This window comes from Trichechus manatus, unplaced genomic scaffold (genome assembly GCF_000243295.1).
Source record: "Trichechus manatus latirostris isolate Lorelei unplaced genomic scaffold, TriManLat1.0 scaffold00256, whole genome shotgun sequence".
Classification (NCBI taxonomy): Eukaryota; Metazoa; Chordata; class Mammalia; order Sirenia; family Trichechidae; genus Trichechus; species Trichechus manatus.
This window is the reverse complement of record NW_004444192.1, coordinates 519,969-540,986: the sequence shown is the minus strand read 5'-3', so window position 1 is coordinate 540,986 and position 21,018 is coordinate 519,969. Positions and strand designations below refer to the sequence as shown.

The window sequence follows — 21,018 nt, the reverse complement described above, 5'->3', positions numbered from 1 at the left end:
TGATTGTAGATTTGTTTGTTTTGTCCCTTTTTTTAAAAAAAAATTGACTATGTCTGAGCAGGCGGACTGTGTGTTCTTTGTTGTTGCTCATCTGTGGGGTCAGTCACTCAGATATGGTACGGCGGGGCAGGTCTAGCTGAAGAGGAGTTACTGGGACGGGTTGTTTGTGGCACTTACTACAGCCACCAGAGCGGGTCAGTAATCAGTTCAGGGCAGGTTCCGGTAGGCCGTGCCTGTGCTGCTTGGTGGTGTGATGTCAAGCGCCCTGTGCAGGTAGGCAGGATGCAGTGGTGAGATTGTTATGTGTAGAGCTAAGATGGATATGGGAGAGAGGAGAGCGGAACAGGAGCCAAAAACATACAAACAAACAAAAGAGAATGCTAGGGAAGCTTGCCGTTGGAGTGGAGAGATGAGAGACTATGAAATGGAGAAAAACAGAAAGGGGAAGAGGAAGAAAAGAAAAGAACGAATAAATAAAAATCAGTAAGGTTAAAGAACCACAAAGTTCCCAGGGATCCCACCGGTACAGCTGTGAGGTCTGGGGAAGTCACTCTCAGGTGTTGCAGTACAGCCTGGCTAGAACATAGAGGTATACAACGCTAGGTATTCAGGGAACAGAAAGAGAAGGAAGATATAGAGAGATGAGAAACTGAGCAATGTAGAAAGACAAAAAGGGAAAAAGAGGGAAAAGAAAACAAAACAAATTTTAAAAAAAAGAACAAGAAAGGCCCCAAAAAAAACAGGAAAAAAAAAAACAACGAGGAAAGAAATGCCCTCAGGGCTCCTTCTGCAAGTCTGTGGAAGCCGAGGGGGAGTCTCCTTGCCACGCAGCTCTGCCTGGCCAGAAGGGGCTCCCAACTCAAGAAAAGGAAAAGAAAACAAAGAAACAATTCAAAACAAACAAACTAACAAAAGCCCCTGGATCCCACCAGCGCAGCAGCCCAGACCAGGAAGCAGCTCTACACTCGAACGGAGCTCCGCAGCCCCTCAGGAAGAAGCAAAGATGGCACAAGGTGCCAGGTACTCGAGCGAAAGGAGGGAGAGGTGGTGATAGGCAAGTAAGAAATCAAAAGAAGCAGAAAAAACAAAGCAACACTAGCAGCCAACAAATGGCACTCAGAGAGCCAGCTAGTGCGGGCTTGTGTTTCTGGACAAGAGACTGTGTCCGCAGGAATCAGGGGGTGCTGAGTGTGGGTGAAGAAGGGTAGAGACTGGGAAAGTGTATATCACAAATTACTGGAGCTCTGCAGCCCCTCAGGAAGAAGCAAAGATGGCACACGGAGCCAGGCACTTGAGCGAAAGGAGGGGGAGGTGGTGATAGGCAAGTAAGAAATCAAAAGAAGCAGAAAAAACAAAGCAACACTAGCAGCCAACAAATGGCACTCAGAGAGCCAGCCAGTGTTTGCAGGTGGAATCCAAGCAACACTGGAGTGAAGCCGGTGCTTCCCGGCCAAGAGACTGTGGCTGCGGGAAGCAGAGGAGGCCGAGTCGGGGTGAAGAAGGGTGGGGGGTGGGAAAGCGTATATTGTAAATTACCGGTTGTTTTGTCTCCTGCTGGACGCTCCATGAGGCTGCTTTCTCGTACCCCCTGTTTGCTGGTCTCTGATAGGAGTCCTCTTTCTTCATTTTTTATAGGCAAAAATATCAATATCAAATAGATACTTCAGTTGCAAATTTGCTGAAGCTCAAATTGAACCAACGTTTTTGCTAATCAGACTTCCCTGCTGTTCCCCTTCCCCAAATGCTCACTTCCATCTGGAGCTATGTGTCTTCTGAAACTGGATGGTTAACATAGTTGTTACCCAAGACTAAAGCCTCCTGTATTTCATGGCCATTTAAGTCCTGGGACATTTATTGTGGACCTTGTAACATAGTAGCTGGGATTGTGCCTCTGCCGCCCTTACTTCAAAGAAACTCATATTATTTCACACTCAGAATGTGTCAGGTGTTTTCCATTTATTAGTTCACTTTTTCATCCCAACAATGTTTGAGATAGGAATTAGTGGTCCCATTTAATAGGAGACTGAGATGTCTTTGTGGGCTTATATTGCCAGTACAAGGTGGAGCCAGTCTTCAGACCCAGGTCTTCTAATTCAGAAACAAGCTTCACCATTCCACCAGCCTCTGGCCTTGGGAGAGAAGTTATCTGGGACATCCATCCTTAGATTTCACAGCAGTAACCAAAAGGAGAACCAAAACATTTAGCAACTCAGGTGACACACTATGGAGTTTGCCATTCCCAGATGACCACATTAAAGTGACTCGTGGAGCACTGGCCAGTGGAGGATGGCCGTAGACTCAGGGGTCAACACAGCACTGGGCATTTGGCACTCCTGGCACCCAGATCTGCTACAGTAGATAGTAGTGGTGGGGGAGACTGATGGGGACAGCTTGCGGGTGCGCTTAGAGCAGAGGCTGTTCAGCAGCTGGTTCAGAGTCAGTTAAACATTTTAACAAGTGATGGGATTGTGCTAGTTTGTTCTAACAGTAAGTACTGGCCAAGAGCTGGGAATGCATTGGGATGAGCGGTATAGAGTAGCTGATGAATACACACAAATACCGCACACCGAGCCCAGCTCTGAAGAGGAGTCTAAATTCAGCCTAGTCCCTGTCCACGGTCCTTCAGCCTGGCTTCTAAAAACGTCTGCATTGGTTCTGTTGTCCAATTTAACATTTGTTGGCAACCTACTGTGTATCAGGTATTCATGGTTCCAAGTTCACACTTGTCATTCTGTAGGTTCAGGTTGAACTCTGCACACTGGCTCTTTGGAATCCGGTCCCTTTGCTGGCCATTAGCATCTGTTGGCCCATGTGCTTTTGTCTTTTTTTTCTACTTTTTATCTTTCATCCACATTCCTTGGTTTTGTTAGTTTTACTTTATTTTTTGTTTTCTAGCAAAATTAGAGTTGCACATAATTTAAAAAGTCAAGTAATATTACAAGTTTATAATGAAAAATAGCAATTTCCCGCCCAGCCCACCCTCATAATTCGCCATTTTGCCTTCTCCAGAGGCAACCACTTGGTAGCTTTTTCAGCATTTTCTTTTGGAATTTACCTCTTTTGGTTACCTACGGCTGCCTGACAAACCATTCCAAAACCTGTGGCTTACAACACCAGTGATTTATCCGCTCATGATCCTGCCATTTGGGCAGAGCTCAGTGGGATGGTTTGGCAGGGGCAGTTACCTGCATCACAAATCCCTAAGCCTTTTCAGGATTCTGCAGTAAAAATCATTGCTTCTTAGCTTTCCCTACTGATAGCACAGGTTCCATTTCTTGGGTCTGCTGGATCAGTTACCATCATGGTATGAAACCTGGGAATCCCCTCAGTCTTGGTCTGGTCACAAGCTCTGAGTCCTTGGGTCAAATTATGTAACTTCTCTGAACCTGTTTTCTTATCTGTAAAACAGAGAAGCATAACAAATGTAAAATACTTGGCATTCAGTACATACTGACTAAATATTAGTGCTTTTATGTTCTCTAAACACGGTGGGTATTCAAAAAGATAAAAGTTTAATCTCTTTCCTTAAGAAATTCGTAAGCTAGGGGGAGAGATGAACACATGTATAACTCTAACTTGTTTAGCAATTTTCAACAACAATCTTTGAGTAACTATCATGTGCTGCAAATGTACTGATTGCTGAGGGTACAATGTGACAAGTTTCCTGTTTTCAGATAGCTTACCATCTGGTGAAGTTAGAAGTAGAACTTGAATATAAGGTAGACTGAAGGAAATGCTGACACAGAGGTAAGGGAAGACCAAACCCACCCAAACTCATTGCCGTCGAGTCAATTTCCACTCATAGCGACCCTATAGGACAGAGTAGAACTGCCCTACAGGATTTCCAAGGAGCAGCTGGTGGATTCAAACTGCTGACCTTTTGGTTAGAAACCGAGCTCTTAACCACCGCAGCCACCAGGCTCTGAGGCAAGGGAAAGGAGAGGAAAAGTCTAACTATAGGGATGTTGTACAGTTTGGTCCACAAAGTAATTGGAACATTTTCACAAGTATGACTCAATTCTCCAAGCTAGCTGAACTAAACTTCACTTGAACTCGCGTTACTCTGAAATAGCAAGGCTCAAAGAATAAATCAGCAGCAGGATTCTGTTTAGCGTTCTCTCTGGCCAAGGTGGCCCTGTGCCAGTTACCAAGGAAAGTAAAAAAATAAAAATAAAAATCACATTTTAAAATAGCAAAGCAAAATACAAGGTAGACCGTGGGTATGAAAATGCTAAAATACAGCTGTGGAAGCCAAGAAAATATGTGCTGGTAGATATAAATCTTAAACACTTTTAATATGTGAAGGTTGCTTCTCCCCTGCAGACAAACCACTGTCAGAGGCAGGGATCAAGTTATGGCCGCTGCAGAGCTGAGGTCTTAAATTTTAACCAAATCCTTACTCATGTACGAGTCTACACTTATATGGCTTTGACTGTCGGAGGCAGATTTTGAAAAGTGGCAAGTTGCTAAGGAGACTGGCCTATGAAGAATATCCTTATTCGGGTATGTCACCTTTGTAGGCCCCTGATGCTGTAAAGACAATCTGGGGCACATTTAGGTCTACAGAGTGTGAGGAAAAGTGTTTAAGAACAGAATATAACATTGCACTTGATTTCACACTGTTTGTGTTAATCAGAACTCATCTGTCAGCCGTTGTGGGCCCTATCATAGCCTTTTGCCCTCTAAAGTGTTCAGTCATTAAGAATACTTGACCGCTCACCCTCTCCTATGGTTACTACAGCCTGATGTAGGTTGTCCATGCAACCACAAGCCCTATTAGCTCTTGCCCTCTTTCTTCATTTTCTAACTCTCTGGAGCTCTCTGTTTCTGCTTAACCTCACCCCAATGGATTGTTTGTTAATGGAACAACTGGGAATATTTGAGCTTTGGGGGAATACATAAGCTTATAAACTATACACTGAGTGTATCTGCCCTAGTTCTACCCAACCTGCAAGGATATCATAAAGTAGTCTTCTTTTTAACAAACATTTTAATTTTATTTGTTTTGGTGAAAATATACACAGCAAAAGATACACCATTTCAACAGTTTCTACAGGTACAATTTGGTGACATTGATTACATTCTTCAAGTCGTGCAACCATTCTCACTACCGTTTTCCAAGTTATTCCACCACCATTAACATAAACTAACTGCCCCCTAAGCTTCTTATCTAACCTTTTGAGTTGCTGTTGTCGATTTGATGCCACACATAGATATGTCAGGGGTTAACAAGAATCAACAAAATTTATCATAAAGAGGATTCTGAAGTCAACTTCTGAAAACATTAATTAAAACATTAAACAAGTATTTCTTTTTCTCTCTGTACTTCTCCGAGTTTCTAATAGTTTATGAATTTCTAAGAGAGATGTAAAGAATACAGTGGTTTCTAAGTCTGCTTCTTTCCCTCAAAGAAAAAATGTTGAGAAAAGCCAAATTAATATACTTTCTCTCTGAGACCTTCCCTGATAATCCCAGTCCCAAGTTACCTGTAGTACTTTTCTTGGACCCTTTGTGTCTGATATGATTTTCTCACTTATTTTATAGTTGTATGAGACAGGGGTGTTTTTATTCTTTTAGTAGCTGTTACAAGAATTCCTAACCCTTTTGGAATGAGGGTTAAGACAAGAAGCAGCAGATCCCTTTGACCTGATCGAGGGTCACCTGTAAGGCCTTTGTTTTGTTGAAATCATGTTGGGGTTGAATATGTTAATTTGGAGGTAGAATCGGTAGCAATGAATTGCTTTCATAATAAAAATGTGAGAAATTTGAAGTTCCCAGGGAACTATCACAGGAGAGAGGCGTTAGTCAACTAAATGTTGCAATGGGGAAAGATAAGATCAGTGAGGAAAAGAAAAAAAAGAGGGAACCAGTGATGAAGAACGGAAGTGTCTAACAGGAGATCTTGAACTGTTTGCTGTCGGGGATGCAGCATCAGCTTCCTCTCTTGCCTCCACTGTGAAGTTCTCAGTGATGTGTCCCTGGCCCACCCCCATGTGGGTGTGAGTGGGTTCTTGTGCAGTGTTGGCACGGGGGTGGAGGGGCTAGAGCTGAAAGGGGGAAGCTGACATATGGTGGCATCATTACATATGTGCGTGTCTCATCCACTTCACTAGACTATCAGCATCTATTTATTGAATGAATGAATGGATGGATTTATATGTAGACACAGCAGGATAAAGGTTTCTCTCTGTTTTAAGAGTTTGTTCCTAACTGTGAATAGACTAGGCCTCTCAGCCATTAATATGATAGATTTATTTACCAAACAGGCCCAGAGTAGAGGCCTACTATGTATTTGTTGAACTCACCAATCACTGAATCAGTGAGAAAGGTGCTATTCTCTTGGTTGTATGCATGTTCTTCTGTGTGGAAAGAACTGAAATTTAGTCCCTGACATAAGAAGACTATTTTAATTATAAGATGTGGCCTCCTAGATTTCGCACCAAGATCTCTTCCCTATCCTCAGAATCAGGAAACAGTGGCAAAATACAAAGTTATCACACTCTGTGCTGTGTTTTTATAGCACTTTATAACAAACTAGTAGTCCAAGAGCCACCACATTGATTGTTAATATCGTACATCTTGGGTGGTTTCCATAACATTTCAAGGTTCAGAGATAGCCAGGTCATGTGTCCCATTTTGGGATCAAAAGTGACCATCCTGGGGGGTTCATTTCCCCCCTACATGCCTCTCTTCCCCAGCCTGTCAGCTTCTTGAGGGAAGGGACCCTGTCTTACTCATGTCTGAAGCACACCTGCTCTCCCCCCATCCCCCCACCTTACTCTGATCCACAGTGAGTGCTGCATACATGTTTTTGATTTTGGTACATGGAGGAAGCTAGATGCTGGTGCAGTAATGTGACCAGCTCAAGGATGGTTACTCAGGGCCCCCTGGGAAGGCCTGGCCTCAACACCTCTTGTTTTTCATCAAAAATATCCTTTAATTGCATAATTTATATGAAATTGTGTCTGCACAGTGCTCACTCTTTCCCAGACCTACACCTAGCAGAATTGTGTAATGAGGAATTGCATCTTCTCTGCATTATTATTGTTAGCTGCCATCAAATCAGCCCCCAAGTCATGGCAACCCCATGTATAACAGAAGGAAACACTACCCTATTCTGCGCCATTCCCATGATCAGTTGTGGATTGGACTCTTGTGATCAGTAGGGTTTTCACTGGCTAATTTTCAGAAGTAGATCATCAGGTCTTTCTTCCTAGTCCATCTTAGTCTGGAAGCTGTCTGCTGAAACCTGTTCAGCATCATAGCAACACACAAGCTTCCACTGACAGACAAGTGGTGGCTGTGCATGAGGCACATTGTCAGGAATCAACCACTGGTCTCCCACACGGAAGGCGAGAATTCTACCACTGACCTACCAATACTTCATGTCAACATTAAACCAAACCAAACCAAACCTGTTGCCGTGGAGCCAATTCCAACTTATAGCGACCCTATAGGACAGAGTAGAACTGTCTCATAGGGTTTCCAATGCTGTAGTCTTTACGGAAGCAGACAGCCACATCTTTCTCCCCCAGAACGGCTGGTGGGTTCGAACCACTGACCCTTCAGTTAGCGGCTGAGCGCTTAACCACTGTGCTACCAGGGCTTGTTATGTCTCGTTGTTGTTGGGTACTGTCAAGTAGATTCTGATTCATAGTGACCCTGCAGGACAGAGTAGAACTGCCTCATAGTGTTTCCAAGGCAGTAAACTTTTATAGGAGCAGATCACCAGGTCTTTGTCCTGCAGAGCCTCTGGATAGGTTCTAACTGCTGACCTTTCAGTTAGCAGCCAAGTGCTTTAGGGAAGCTCTTCTAGGCCTTTAGGTAGAAGGCTTGGCTGACTAATATCTGTCTTGTCTTCACAGTCGCCCTCTCCTTAGAAATTCCCACAGCAAGGTCATATGAAATGTATTTTCTGGAAACCATCTGTTGGTCCCAGTTATCTAATGGAAGGAGAGTGGGAAGAGTTTTGTCATTGCAAGAGTCCTGCCAGGCCTTCTGAGATGAGACAGTTGGTGGAAGAGATGAGCCCAGAGCACAGGCATCTGAAAGGGAGGGTCTTAGGTTCAGTTACATGAAGGCAGCTTGACCCCTTGGACAGCTATCATTCGGTCATTCATTCAACCAAATGTATCAAGCCCCTGCTCTGTGGCAGGCACCATACTGCTCACAGGATGCACAAGGACAGCAATAAAGTCACACACATACACAAATAAATGAGGAAAATATCAGATCCTGATATTAAAATAATATGGTGTGACATGGAGTGGCTGGGTGGTCAGGAAAGGCATCTCGAAGGCGTCACCCTTGTAGCTGAAATCTGAATAAGAAGGAGTCACATACAGATCAGGAGGAAGAGCATTCCAGGCAGAGGGAACAGCCAGTGTGGGGACCCTGTGGCAGACAGGAGCTTGATGTGTCCCAGGAGCAGAGAAAGTCACTGTAGCAAGCATCGTGGGTGAAGGGGAGGGTCGTACAAGCTGGCTTGGGAGCAGTTGTATCCTGCCTGGCCCCGTATTCTGTGTCCCTTGTTAACGCTGTAACTTTTCTTCTCTTGCAGACGACTTTGCAGAGGAGGAGGAGGTGCAGTCCTTCGGTTACAAGAGGTTTGGTGAGTTACAACACAGCACGTTTCCCTCTCCATACTCCATCTGGGACCCAGTGAAAGACTCAGACTGTAATAGGACCATGGCTGGGTCTTTGATGCTCAAGGACATTTTGTCTCTGAGCTCCAGTTTTGGTTATAATTTGGGTTTCTATATAACAAGTGAATAATTTCTCAAAGCTGTGGATTTCTCACCACTGTAGGGGCCATGGCACAGGAGCTGTACCCAGGCATAGGGAAATGGTGGGATGTGTGTGGGGCCTGCTGGGTACAAAGCAGGAAGCCTAGTAAGCCAAACATGGTGGAAAAGGTACATCTGTGACTTGACAGGAGCAAAGTTCATGGGCTTTCTCCGTTTTGATATCTTTTAGAAAACATCTTTTTTCTGTGTCTGACCTGTTGGCTCAGGCCCCATGCTCATAACTTAGTCAATGTTAGTGGATGAGTGAGGGGGAAGCTTCTCTCAGGAACCTAGACAGAGGTGCTCTGTGGTAGGCTGAATAACAGCCCCCCAAGATGTCCATGTCCTAGTCCCCAGAACCTGGGAATGGTACCTTATATGGCAAAAAGGACTTAGCATATGTGGTTAAGTTAAGGATCTTGAGATGGGAACATGATCCTGGATTATCCAGGTGGGCCCTGTATGTAATCACAAGCATCCTTATAGAGGGAGGCAGAGCGAGATTTGACTACAGGGAGGAGAAGGGGAGTGATGATGGAAACAGAGATTGGAGTGATGCACTCTGAAGGGGAAAAGGGGCCATAAGCCAAGGAATTCTGAAGGCCAGTAGAAGCTGAAAAAGACGAGGAAATGGATTCTCCCCTAGAGCCTCCAGAGGGAGTGCAGCCCTGCCAACACCTTAATTTTAGCCAACTTAAACTGATTTCAGACTTCTGGCCTCCAGAACTGTAAGAGAGGATGTTTGTGTGTGTGTGTATGTGTGTGTTTAATTGTGCTTTAGATGAAGGTTTACAGAGCAAATTAGTTTCTTGTTAAACAGTTAATACACATATTGTTTTGATGTTGGTTACCAACCCCGTGATGTGTCAACTCTCTCCCCTTCTTGATCTTGGGTTCCCTATTTCCATTTGTGCAGCTTTCCTGTCCCCTCCTACCTTCTTGTCCTTGCCCCTGGGCTGGTGTGCCCATTTAGTCTCATTACATGATTGAGTTACGTGTATTATTATTTGTTTTATGAGCCCGTCTAATCTTTGGCTAAAGGGTGAACCTCAGGAGTGACTTAAGTACTGAGTTAAAAGGGTGTCCGGGGGCCGTACTCTTGGGGTTTCTTCAGTCTCTGTCAAACCAGTAAGTCTGGTTTTTTTTTTGTGAGTTTGAATGTTGTTCTACATTTTCTCCAGCTATGTCCGGACTCTCTATTGTGATCCCTGTCAGAGCAGTCGCTCGGTAGTGGTAGCTGGGCACCATCTAGTTGTGCTGGATTCAGTCTGGTGGAGGCTGTGGTAGTTGTGGTCTGCATTTGTGTTGTTTTCAACCACCAAGTTTTTGGTAATTTGTTACAGCAGCCACAGGAAACTCATACGTGCTCCTCTGTGTCTTAGGCTGCCGCACATGGTGCTGTTCTCTGCTTTGACCGTGCTTCTGTGGTCTGTAGTTGGCTTTGAAATGCCAAGGAGAATTGCAACATTTCAAAGATAGTTCAAGGGAATGGAAGTTTTTGTGCAGCTTGTTTTCATGACTTGGTCAGAGAAGATGGAGGATAGAGGAGAAAAGAATGTGCGTGTGTGTGTGCGCACGTGTGTGCGCGTGCGTGCATGCGTGTGCGCATGTGTGCGTCTGCGCGCGCGTGTGTGTGCGTGTGTGTGAGAGAGAGAGGGAGAATGAATATGAAAGAGAATGAATCTACTTCCTGTTGCTTAAAAAAAAAATCCTGGCTGGATTTTGATTAAAGTTAACAACTGTCAGCTGCTCTGGCTCCCTAGTTGCTTTAGCATTTTTTCCTTCTGGATACACACTTCTACATTTCTTTCTGGAAAAAAGTAGGGCTTTAAAAGGGGAATGCAGTGGCACCAAGCCCATAGCTGTCCATTCATATGCAGACAGAGCTGCCTACATGCTGTGCTTTCTCCCCTCACCCGTGTTACTGTCCCGTGTCTACACAGTTAAATATTTCTGCACTGGTACACTGTGGTGTTCTGCTTTCCCATGGTGCATTCACTGAAGGTGGCAGTAGGGCTGAAGAGGAAACCAAGAATTATAAAGAGAAACAAAACAAACAAATAAAAACACTGAAAGGCAGAAACCCAGAAGCAATATCGCAGCAAAGGGTAATAACGAGGAAAATCAAACTTGTGAAAATAAGGCAAAATAAATGTTGAGATACCTATATGTTTTGGAAACCAGTAGAGATATGAAAAACAAAGAGAAGAGGTTTCTTTGAAAATGGTGGCCTTGAGAAAAATTTTATCTGAAATTCCTTGACCATCTATCTAATGAGCTAGATGGACGGAGATTTGGTGAAAAACACAAAAAATAGTAAGTTGCCGAATGAATTGAATTTATAGAGGTTAAATTATGTGTGGAAAGTGCAAACTCATGACTCAGAAGACACATGATAACAACTTACAAATATTGGATAGCATAAACAGAAAGGCTTGAAGAGAATGATACCAGGTGGTACAGAGAGAGAGGGATGAAGTTAAAATGAAAACCTTGGAGTAGGCTATGAAAGAGACGTTCCTGATGTTCAGAATTCTTGGACTTGGCTTTTAGGCAAAGTGATGGATAGGGCCATTGAGATGATTTAAATCAGCCTTTAATTTTACAGATAAGACAGTTGAGTCTCTAATAAATTAAGTGCTTTCCCAAGCAAGGTATCTGGGGCTGGGGTTGGATTCCTGGTCTTCTAGCTTGGGGAAGGGCCCGGCAGTGACGTTGAGGTGACCTCTCAACTTCTCTTTCCTGGAGGGGCACCCTGCAGCTCTGGAACCCTAATGTGGGCTAGACAGCCAATCTGGCTCCACAGGGGAGACCTTGTAACTTGTACAGAGTTTAGGAATCTGGGTGTGGTTCAGTAGAAGGTAAATGGATTTTCATTTCCTAAGACGTGACCAACATCTGGTCACTGAAACCAGCAGAATTCAAGACTACCTCCTTCACGTATGGTTAAACTTTATCCATTAAAGGAAGACAGAGTCCCTTCCACGCAGGAGGTTGGAAATAAGTTAGCAGGTGGGAAGTGTCCAGAGATGGGGCAGCCACTAAGCCCTGCCTATAATTAATGCTGTGACTTGACCAGTCACTTAAACTCTTTAGGCTCCTGATTCTGCATCTGCCCAATGAGCAGAAATACTTGCCGAGGTAGGTAAGTCTACCTCACAGGGCTTTCTTTGGTGAGGCTAAAAGAGATACCAGATGGACAAGTGCAAGTCTATAAAAATGCAAGATGTTAGCCCCCTCTTGAGAGTTGGGGCTGTTATCACTCTCTGGACATTTTGGTACTGCCATTGTAGAATATCAAAGTGTGACTGGCCTGAAACCTCATTCCTAAAGACAGGTACAGGTGTAAGTCACCTCTGAGCATGGTAATATTGTAGGCATTTTTTTGGCAAACAAACTGGATAACATATAGGGTTTAGTCATTGTCTAATTTTGGGTATGCTTTGCTTTATGCAAATACAACAAACACAGTCTGAGCTGAGACTACAGATGAAGGAGGAGTTATTTATTTGTAGGGTAAAGAGGCCATTGTTTTGGCAAATTGTTAATGGCCAGGCTTGTTTCCAAAGAATGTAATTATTAGTTATTGAAAACCATTTGCTACATAAAGGTTGTTCACATAATAATATTGTTCTTTTTCATGTATTTCAAATATCAATACAATATTAGAATAAAGAGCAAAGTAGGCGATCTTCTCCAGTGATATGTTATTGTATTATTTTAATATAGTCATACCTTGTTTATTCAGGGGTTCATTATTGCATTTTAATCTATGTTTGTCTTCAGACTTTCTACATGTCACACTTGTTAGCCTCTTCTCAATGTTCTGGGCAGATGTCTAGAGAAGAGGTAGAATTAAGTCTATTGGTTTTGCCACTTATTTCCTGCTTGACAAACCTTTGATGAGAGGAACTTTGAAGCATTAATTGAGTGAGCATTTCCAAACTTCAGTCAGGCTTTGAGGGTTAGGATTGCTTGGCCTCAGGATGCAGAGCTAATTGGGATGTAACTGTAGTTACAGTTTGGCAAAGTTCATTGCAGACATGGCGTACTGCTATATTTTTATTCTCTACAGATAGAATATGATGTATACTCTAATTACATCTTTCTACTTACTTCCCAGTTATTATTTTCTTTAAAATATCACACCTAACTCTAGAACCCTTTATTATTGTAATTAGCAGAAAGGGAAAGAAAATTCGTTCCTATTCTGAGGGATTTCATTATAACCTTTGGGATTTGTGATTAAGGTGAACCGAAAATGTTTCCTGAAGCCTGCAGTTAGTCATATGATGAACGTGAATGCATTCACGTTTGTTTTTGCTTAAATGTTTTCATTAAAATGGTATGGAGTAGGAGGAAAGAAGAATGTCATTCCAGTTCCAAGGGATAAGTGCATCAAAATTACATAGAAAAAGGGGAGAAGTGTGGGAAGATGGGCTGAGTTCCAGATTCTGCCTTTTCACTTACGTAGAAGTGATCACAACAAATCCAGCCTGTATTTGTGTATCACTTTTCTCTTTCCAACGAACTTACAGACTTCTTTTTTCTTCACAACAACTCTATGAGGCCAACAGGCCAGGTGTGACCTTTCCCATTTGATGGAGGCAGTAAGGTGTTGGGTATGTGGGCATTGGAACTAGATGTGTGGATTTGGATTAGAGTTCCACACAGTTCCAACTGAGTGGCCTTGGATGAATTAGCGTCTAAGCTTTTGAAGTCTCAATTTCCTCCTTTGTAAAGTTTGGGTCACAATAGGCCTACTCCATAGGGTTGTTGTGAAAATTAAATGTGAGAATGGATTAGCCTAGTCCCTGGCACACTGTTAAGTATCCTGTATGCACTGACCATTATTCTAACATTGGTATTCCTCCTTAAACCTTTTGAACCTGCTGCTTGAACAGGGTGCCTAGGATTTAGTAGGCCCTTAGAAGCCTCCAGAGCCCTGGTGGCACAGTGGTTAAGAACTTGGCCACTAACTAAAAGGTTGGCAGTTCGAATCCACCAGCCTCTCCTTGGAAATACTATGGGGCAGTTCTGCTCTGTCCTGTAGGGTCACTATGAGTCTGAATTGACTCGATGGCAGTGGGTTTGGTTTTTTGTTTTGGAATCTTCTGGTTTCCCGCAGCCTTATGGATTCTTGTTCCATCACCCTTCCTGCTTTGCTGCTGACAACCGGGAGAGGCAAGAAGGCCTGGGAGGTCTCAGGCTCTCTGCCCCCAGCACCCTTGTGGGCAGTGTGGGAGCCAAATGGAGAGCACCCCAGGATGTCCCAGGCTTCCCTCTGGAGTCTTGCCTGCTTTGCCCATTTCTGTGCGGGGGGAGAACTGGACTGACTTTGTTTCATTGATCGTGTCGGTTCTCTTGTGTTATTTTTGGAATATAATCTGATATAATATAGGAGGCCCAAAGTTGGAATGATGGAGGAGCAAGAGATACATGGCTCAGCCTGGGAGAGTCACAGTACAGTGAGCAGCTGTGGGCAGCTGGAGACATTTGTTGTTGGCGTTTGACAAACAAAGCTTTCACAGAGTTGTTTCCTTGGGGCTCAACTATAGGGATTATTAGCAACTGTAAGAGAAAAATATGTGAAAAATTGCAAACTGTGAAACAAGAATAGAGAGTAAGAGGAAGCATTCTCTATGGAGTAGAACTCAAGCATTTTATAAAAACTTAAGTGAAAAAATTCTAAGGAAACTACTGAAAAACTATTCAGGGGTTAGTCCAAAATGTCCCTGGGTAGTGCAAATGGTTAATGTGCTCGGCTGCGAACTGAAAGGTTGGAGGTTCGAGTCCACCCAGAGGTACCTCAGAAGAAAGGCCCGGTGATCTACTTCCAAAAAAGCAGCCATGGAGCACAGTTCTGCTCTGACATACAGGGCATTGCCATGAATCAGACTCAACTCGACAGCAACTGGTTGGTTAGTGGAATATTAACATGCTTTCTTAACATAGATGGTGACAGTACAGATGGTTGGTTGATAGTCCAAAACAGGGGTATCATTTGCCTATGACTTTCAGGCCAGTAAGTGTGTTCACCAGCGTTGAATAATATTGTCTACCCACAACTGCACAGGTCTCTGTATATGCACAGTCTCAAACAAACTGGGCTCTTCCCTTTACCTTTGTTCCCTTGAAAAATAATTTCAGACTAGCAAGAATATTTTTAACAGTTTAACATACGCAGGGCTGGGCATGTTGAAGCAGCCTGAGAAATATGTATTGAATAGAGCCCAGCCCTGTCCTGAATCCTCACCCCTAACCTACCCTTACCTTCACCACCCTCTCCTCCAGGTCATCCTCCAAAGAGATAAATATAAGAAACTTCAAATCAGTGGCTCTAGTTAAGTCATTGAGCTACTTCTTGCTAAGAGGTTTAGAGGTACCAAACGTCTTGAAGTATAGAGGATCACTTGGGCTTCTGAAAAATAGAAACACATATATGCGTAGCCATTTTCCCATCAGCACAAGGAAGGTTCTTTCTGAGGCATGTGGTGAGGATCTGCTTTCAATGCAGAGAGGGTTTACCCAGAGGATGCTGAGCCATCTTTGGGAAGCTGTTCAAGACAAACACTTGGATGCTCCCACTTCTGGTTGCTTGGGCGCAGGGGCCCGGCTGCCTGCCTCTCCTTCCTGGACTCTTCCCAGGAGCCAGGCTTCATCTTGGGATTTGGAAGAGGCGCCGCTTTGAAGTCCTCCACCTCTAACAACAAAGGAGGGCGCCACACATTCCTCTCACCACTGCCCTTTAGAAGACTGACACCAGCCGAGTTAACCCCTTTCCCTGATAAGAATGCCAGGAATTTCCATCATTTCCTGTGGGGAATGACTAAATAAGCCCAGCATGAGGCTGCCCTTTCAGCAGCACCTTTTCCAAACATCTCTAAATGGAAAGGGCACAACATCAGGCGGAGGAATGACACAGAGAAGAGAGATAAGTTCAGGGCAAGGGAACACGAGTTTGCCTGGGTGCTCCCTGTGTGAGTTCTTTGAAATGTTCAAAGCCATATGCATCACTTAGTGGGAGGGTTTTATTTATTCGGTCTTGCAAATCCCAATGGAATTGATATTTCTGTTTTGTAAGAATTTGGTGTCAAATGGCATGTGGAGAAGTAGGTGCAAAAGAAATGCTCAGGCAGATTCAGCTCAAAGGGGGTCTCAGAATCAGGGCGCCCAGATTAACTCAACCAGCCCCTTCAATCCTCTGCTTCCAGTCAGACAGGGCAGTGCTCTCGAGATGAGAGAAAGGGAGTTTTCTTGCCTTTGCTTTATTTTAAATAACCTGAGGAGATTTCATAATTTGTATCATTATAGATGATATTCACAACTTTTCTTAGCAACAGTGTGTGTCCATGTTTCATATTTTTACTTCAGGAAGTGCTTCTGACTGGTTAGGCCAGATCCTCCCTATCCAGCCTTTCTTGCTCACCAATACATATTTGTTTAACACTACCACAGTCGCATATGATTATGATTTTTTTTTTTTTTTTTTACCATTTTCCTATTAAATAAACCAGGAAGCATCCTTAAATATCTCCTGTATACTAACCAGATTCCCACCTAGTACATTTAATTCTCCCAAGAATCCTTTGAGGTGAGAATGATCTGTAGTGTACAAACTGAACCTCACAATCCGATTGCCTGTTCTAGGTATTTCATATAGGTGAGATCCTACAATATTCGTCCTTTTGTGATTGATTTACTTCACTTATGGTGATGAAAATATGGCAGTGGATATTGGTGACGGTTGCACAATGTGATTAATGTAATTAGTGTCACTAAATTCTACACATGAAAAATCTTGAATTGGCAAATGTTGTGTTATATATATGTTTACAACAATTAAAACAAAAAAAGTGACAAACCAACCTGAAGCTCACGAGATAAGTGCATGGCTAACTTTCAGATGTCAATCTGACTTCAATCCCAGTGGTCTCTTCACTCCACTGTGGCTGATAGGCACTCAGACGTGTCCATTCTCAGAGCACCCCAAGATTTTGGTGGGAAAATAAATGATCATTGATATATGTAGATTAAGTCAGCAGCTGCTTATACATGGTCTTTTCATAATTTCAAAATATGTATAGTACAGAACACTTGAGCCCTGAGTTTTCTAACCATTTCAAGTATAACTCCCTCTCCCCCCTACTCCCTCCCTCCCCTGCCTCTACCTTCCCTGGTTTTCATCCACCTATGAATCCTGGTAAGGATATGGGGAGGGAAAAGAGAGGGAATTATTTGTTTTTCCTACGATTGGGTTGAAGCTGAATGTGGTTTGTTTTATTTTTGGAAAAAATTAAAGAAAAAATTGACTCAGCCATTTTTTGTTAACACAGCATGAAGACATTAGGTTGTTTCCAATGTTTGGTTGCTGTGGGTAGGGTGGGAAAGAATTATTCTTTTTGGTAGCAACTCTAAGCAACTTGAAACAATGAACTCTGAAACTTCCTTAAAAGATTTGAATTGTTCCTTTGGAGGTCCCTGGGATAAGGAAAGCTGTCCTGAAATCATTGATTTTGAGGGAAGACCCTGGTCCTCAGCAAGTTGTGAACTGGAGTGTTTCTTTTTCTCTCACTTTCCCTCTTGGTGCCCTTGGTCCTCCAGTCTGCACTGCGGTGGTGTGGTTAAGGAAATGGGTGGTAGAGTCCGACCGTTCTGGTTCACACACTGGCTTTGCCACTTATCAGCAAGTCACCCGACCTCGCCAAGCCTCACTTTTCTGTCTATGAAATAGCAATGGCAAGAATACCTTCCTCATAGAGTGATTATAAAACCCAGAATTAATATATGCAAGGGACCAGGTGTTTAGTGTTGTTGTTAGCTATTTTCGAGTTGACTCCAACTCATGGTGACCTTATGTCCAACAGAACGAAATGTTACCCAGTCCTGTGTCTTCCTCACAGTCACCAGCATGTTTGAGTCCATCATTGTGACTGTTGTGCCATCCGTCTTACTGAGGGTCTCCCCCTGTCATCGCTAGCCCTTTAGTTCACCAAACGTGTTGTCCTCCTCCAGCAATTAATCCCTCCTGATGACGTGTCCAAAGCAAGCGAGTGAGACAGTGTTCTGATGTGATCCATAAGGTTTTCATTGGCTAATTTTCAGAACTAGATCACCAGACCTTTCCTCCTTATATGTCTTAGTCTGGAAGCTCTGCTGAAACCTATCCACCATGGGTGGTATTTGAAATACCAGTGGCATAGCTTCCAGCATCACTGCAACATGCAAGCCACCACAGTATGACAAGCTGACAGGCGAGTGGTGGAGGCATGTAGTAGGTCCTCAGTAAACTGTGGCTTTTATTAAACTGCTGACTACTGTCAACCCTCTCACTCTCTTCCCTTTCCCCTCCCTGACCCCAGCATCCCTTGTTTGGTGTCATCTCAGCTGTCCTCTTGTGGAGCCCAGTCCAGACCTATCTAAACAGTAGTCCCTCATGCTCTCTGGTTCTTCCCACATCACTTCCTCCCTCCATCAAAATCTCACTGCCCTAACTCCTGTATTCTCTGCCCTACATCAAGGCCGTAATTTGTTTAGGGAATATCAACAGAATCTATTATTGCAGGGCTTTTTGAAATGTAAAGGCTCGTTGACCATCTGCAAAGCATACCAGGGATAGGAGCTGCTTTCATGGAGAGGAGGCAGAGCATGGTGGTTAAGAGAATGGAGCCAGACTGCCTGGGCTCAGTTCCCAGCTTGGCCACTTACTAGCGAGATAACCTTAGACAGGTCAACCTCTCAGTGCCTCAGCATCCTCACCTGAAAAATGGGGATACTTATAGTATCTACCTTTAGGGTTATTGTGAGAACCGAGTGAGTTAATAGAACTACAGAAGTGTTTACTGTTGTTACTACTCAGCTTATCCTAGGGATAAGGCCAACTCTGGGTTCATTTTAGCCACTCATTTAGTGTGGTGCTTTTTTAGGCACAGGGTCCCAGGATTCCTGGTTTAGTGACCCCCTTTGTATTTGGTGGATTTCATCCCTCACCTCACCTAGGAATCTATGCTGCTGCATAGGCATCACAACGTGCTACATGATCTGCAGCACCAGTCCCCTAACCCAAGCTCTACCTGTGCAGCTCCTGAAAGTCTGTTGCTGTGTTGTCTGTCCAGTAGTGTAGCCACGTGTCTATTTAAATAAAAATTAAGTAAAATAAAAAATTCAGTTCCTCAGTCACACCAGCCACACTTCCAGTGCTCAGTAGCCACACGTGAGAAGTGGCTACCATTTTGGACAGCACAAATTATAGAACGTTTTTCCATCGTCACGGAACGTTCTGTTGGACAGTACTGGCTATTCCAATGCTCATGAGTGTTCCTGTGATTTTCCTAAATGCCCCGGCTATTTAAAAAATCATAATGGAAACTCTGTCTGAGGACTCCGAGAATTACACGTTTCATTCTGTATTTTGATTTATTTTTATCACCAATGTCAGCATTGTAATTTGGCGTTTACTTCATTGTGGTTTAGTTAATCTAGTTTTCTCATGAAGCAGGAAAGAAAAATCTTTTGATGCTCAGGAAATAAATTTTCTTTCCCACCATTGTCTTTCTATAAATTTTCATGTACCAAGGTTTTAGAAACATAATGCATACTTCCTTTTAAATTGAAATTTGGGGTGAAATTAAATGTATGCAATCTTTCCTTTAAATATCATTTTCAGTTATAACATCACATTTGGAGCTTAGAAACATAAAATCTCTTATTTGGTCTGTCAAAATCATGATGTTTTGAATGGTACCTTTTCCCTGTTTGACATTCAGTTAACGTTTATTGAGCACTTTCTGTATGCCAAGCCATGGTCTGGATTCTGGGGATACACAACAAATAGACAAACCTGGGCCCTCAAGGAGCTCATGGGCTGGCGAGTGAGGCAGGACAAGAATGGACTGCCGGGCCTTGTCTGATTAGGGCCAAGACAGACTGGTGGTCTCTGGTCTGATCAGGGCCGTGACAGCCTGGTCTCTGGTCTGATCAGGGGTGAGACAGCCTGGGATCTCTTATTTTAAAACTTCATGTGAATTATGCTGATTGAAATAAGCCAGACACCAAAGGCCACATGTTGTATGATTCCATTTATATGAAATGTCCAGAACAGGTAAATCCATAGAAACAAAAAGTAGATTAGTGGTTGTCGGGCTGGGGGGAGGTAGGAATGGGTTGTTGTTAGTTGCTGTCAAGTTGGCTCTGACTCATGGCAGCCTCACATATAACAGAACGAAACATCACCTGGTCCTGTGCCATCTTTATGATCATTGCTATACTTGAGTCCATTGTTGTGGCTATTTTGTCAGTCCATCGCCTTGAGGGTTTGCCTCATTTTCACTCAAATTCACTTTAATTTACCGAACATGATGTCTTTTTCTAGCAGTTAGTTTTTCCTGATGACGTGTCCAAAGTAAGCAAACCAAAGTCTCATCATCCTCACTTGTAAGGAGCATTCTGATTGTATTTCTTCTAAGGCTGATTTGTTTGTTCTTCTGGCAGTCCGCAGTATATTCAGTATTCTTCACCAACATCATTATTCGAATGCATCAATTCTTCTCTCTTCTTTTTTTATTGTTCAGCTTTTGCATTCATGTGAGTAATTGAAAAGACCGTGGTTTGGGTCAGGTGTACTTTAGTCATCAAAGTGACATCTTTGCTTTTTAAAACTTTAAAGAGGTCTTTTGCAGAAGATTTGCCCAATGCAATACATCGTTTAATTTCTTAATTGCTGTTTCCATGGATGTTGATTGTTGATCCAAGTAGAATGAAATTTTTTTTTTTTAATTGTACTTCAGGTGAAGGCTTACAGAACAAAGTTTCTCATGAAACAGTAGTACACATGTTGTTTTATGACATTGGTTAACAACCCCACAACATATCAACCCTCTAACTTCTCAACCTCTTTTTTTGGTGAAAATACACACAGCCAAAGATATACTATTTCAAAAATTACTACATGCACAGTTCAGTGACATTGACTACGCTCTTCCAATTGTGCTGTTATTCTCACTAAAGATGAAGGCTTACAGAACAAAATAGTTACTCATTTAACAGTTACTACAAATGTTTCCCTATGACAATGGTTAACAATCTCATAACACATCAACAATATCCTGACTCAACCTTGGGTTCCCTATCACTGGCTTCCTTGTCCCCTTCTGCCTTCTGGCCCTTGTCACTGGACTCCTGTACCTCGTTAGTCTCATTTGGTTTTATGGGGCTGTCCACTCCCAGGCTGAAC

General features: G+C 43.2%; 1 protein-coding gene across 1 annotated transcript in view; it reads left to right on the top strand.

The window, feature by feature from the left end:
• The window catches only part of COLEC12 (collectin subfamily member 12), a 225,309-nt gene that overhangs the window by 17,274 nt on the left and 187,017 nt on the right, over positions 1-21,018 (top strand). Inside the window, exon 2 of the mRNA XM_004389698.3 lies at positions 8,561-8,611. Within this exon, the coding sequence (XP_004389755.1) occupies positions 8,561-8,611 (51 nt within the window). The remainder of the gene's footprint in view (positions 1-8,560; positions 8,612-21,018) is intronic.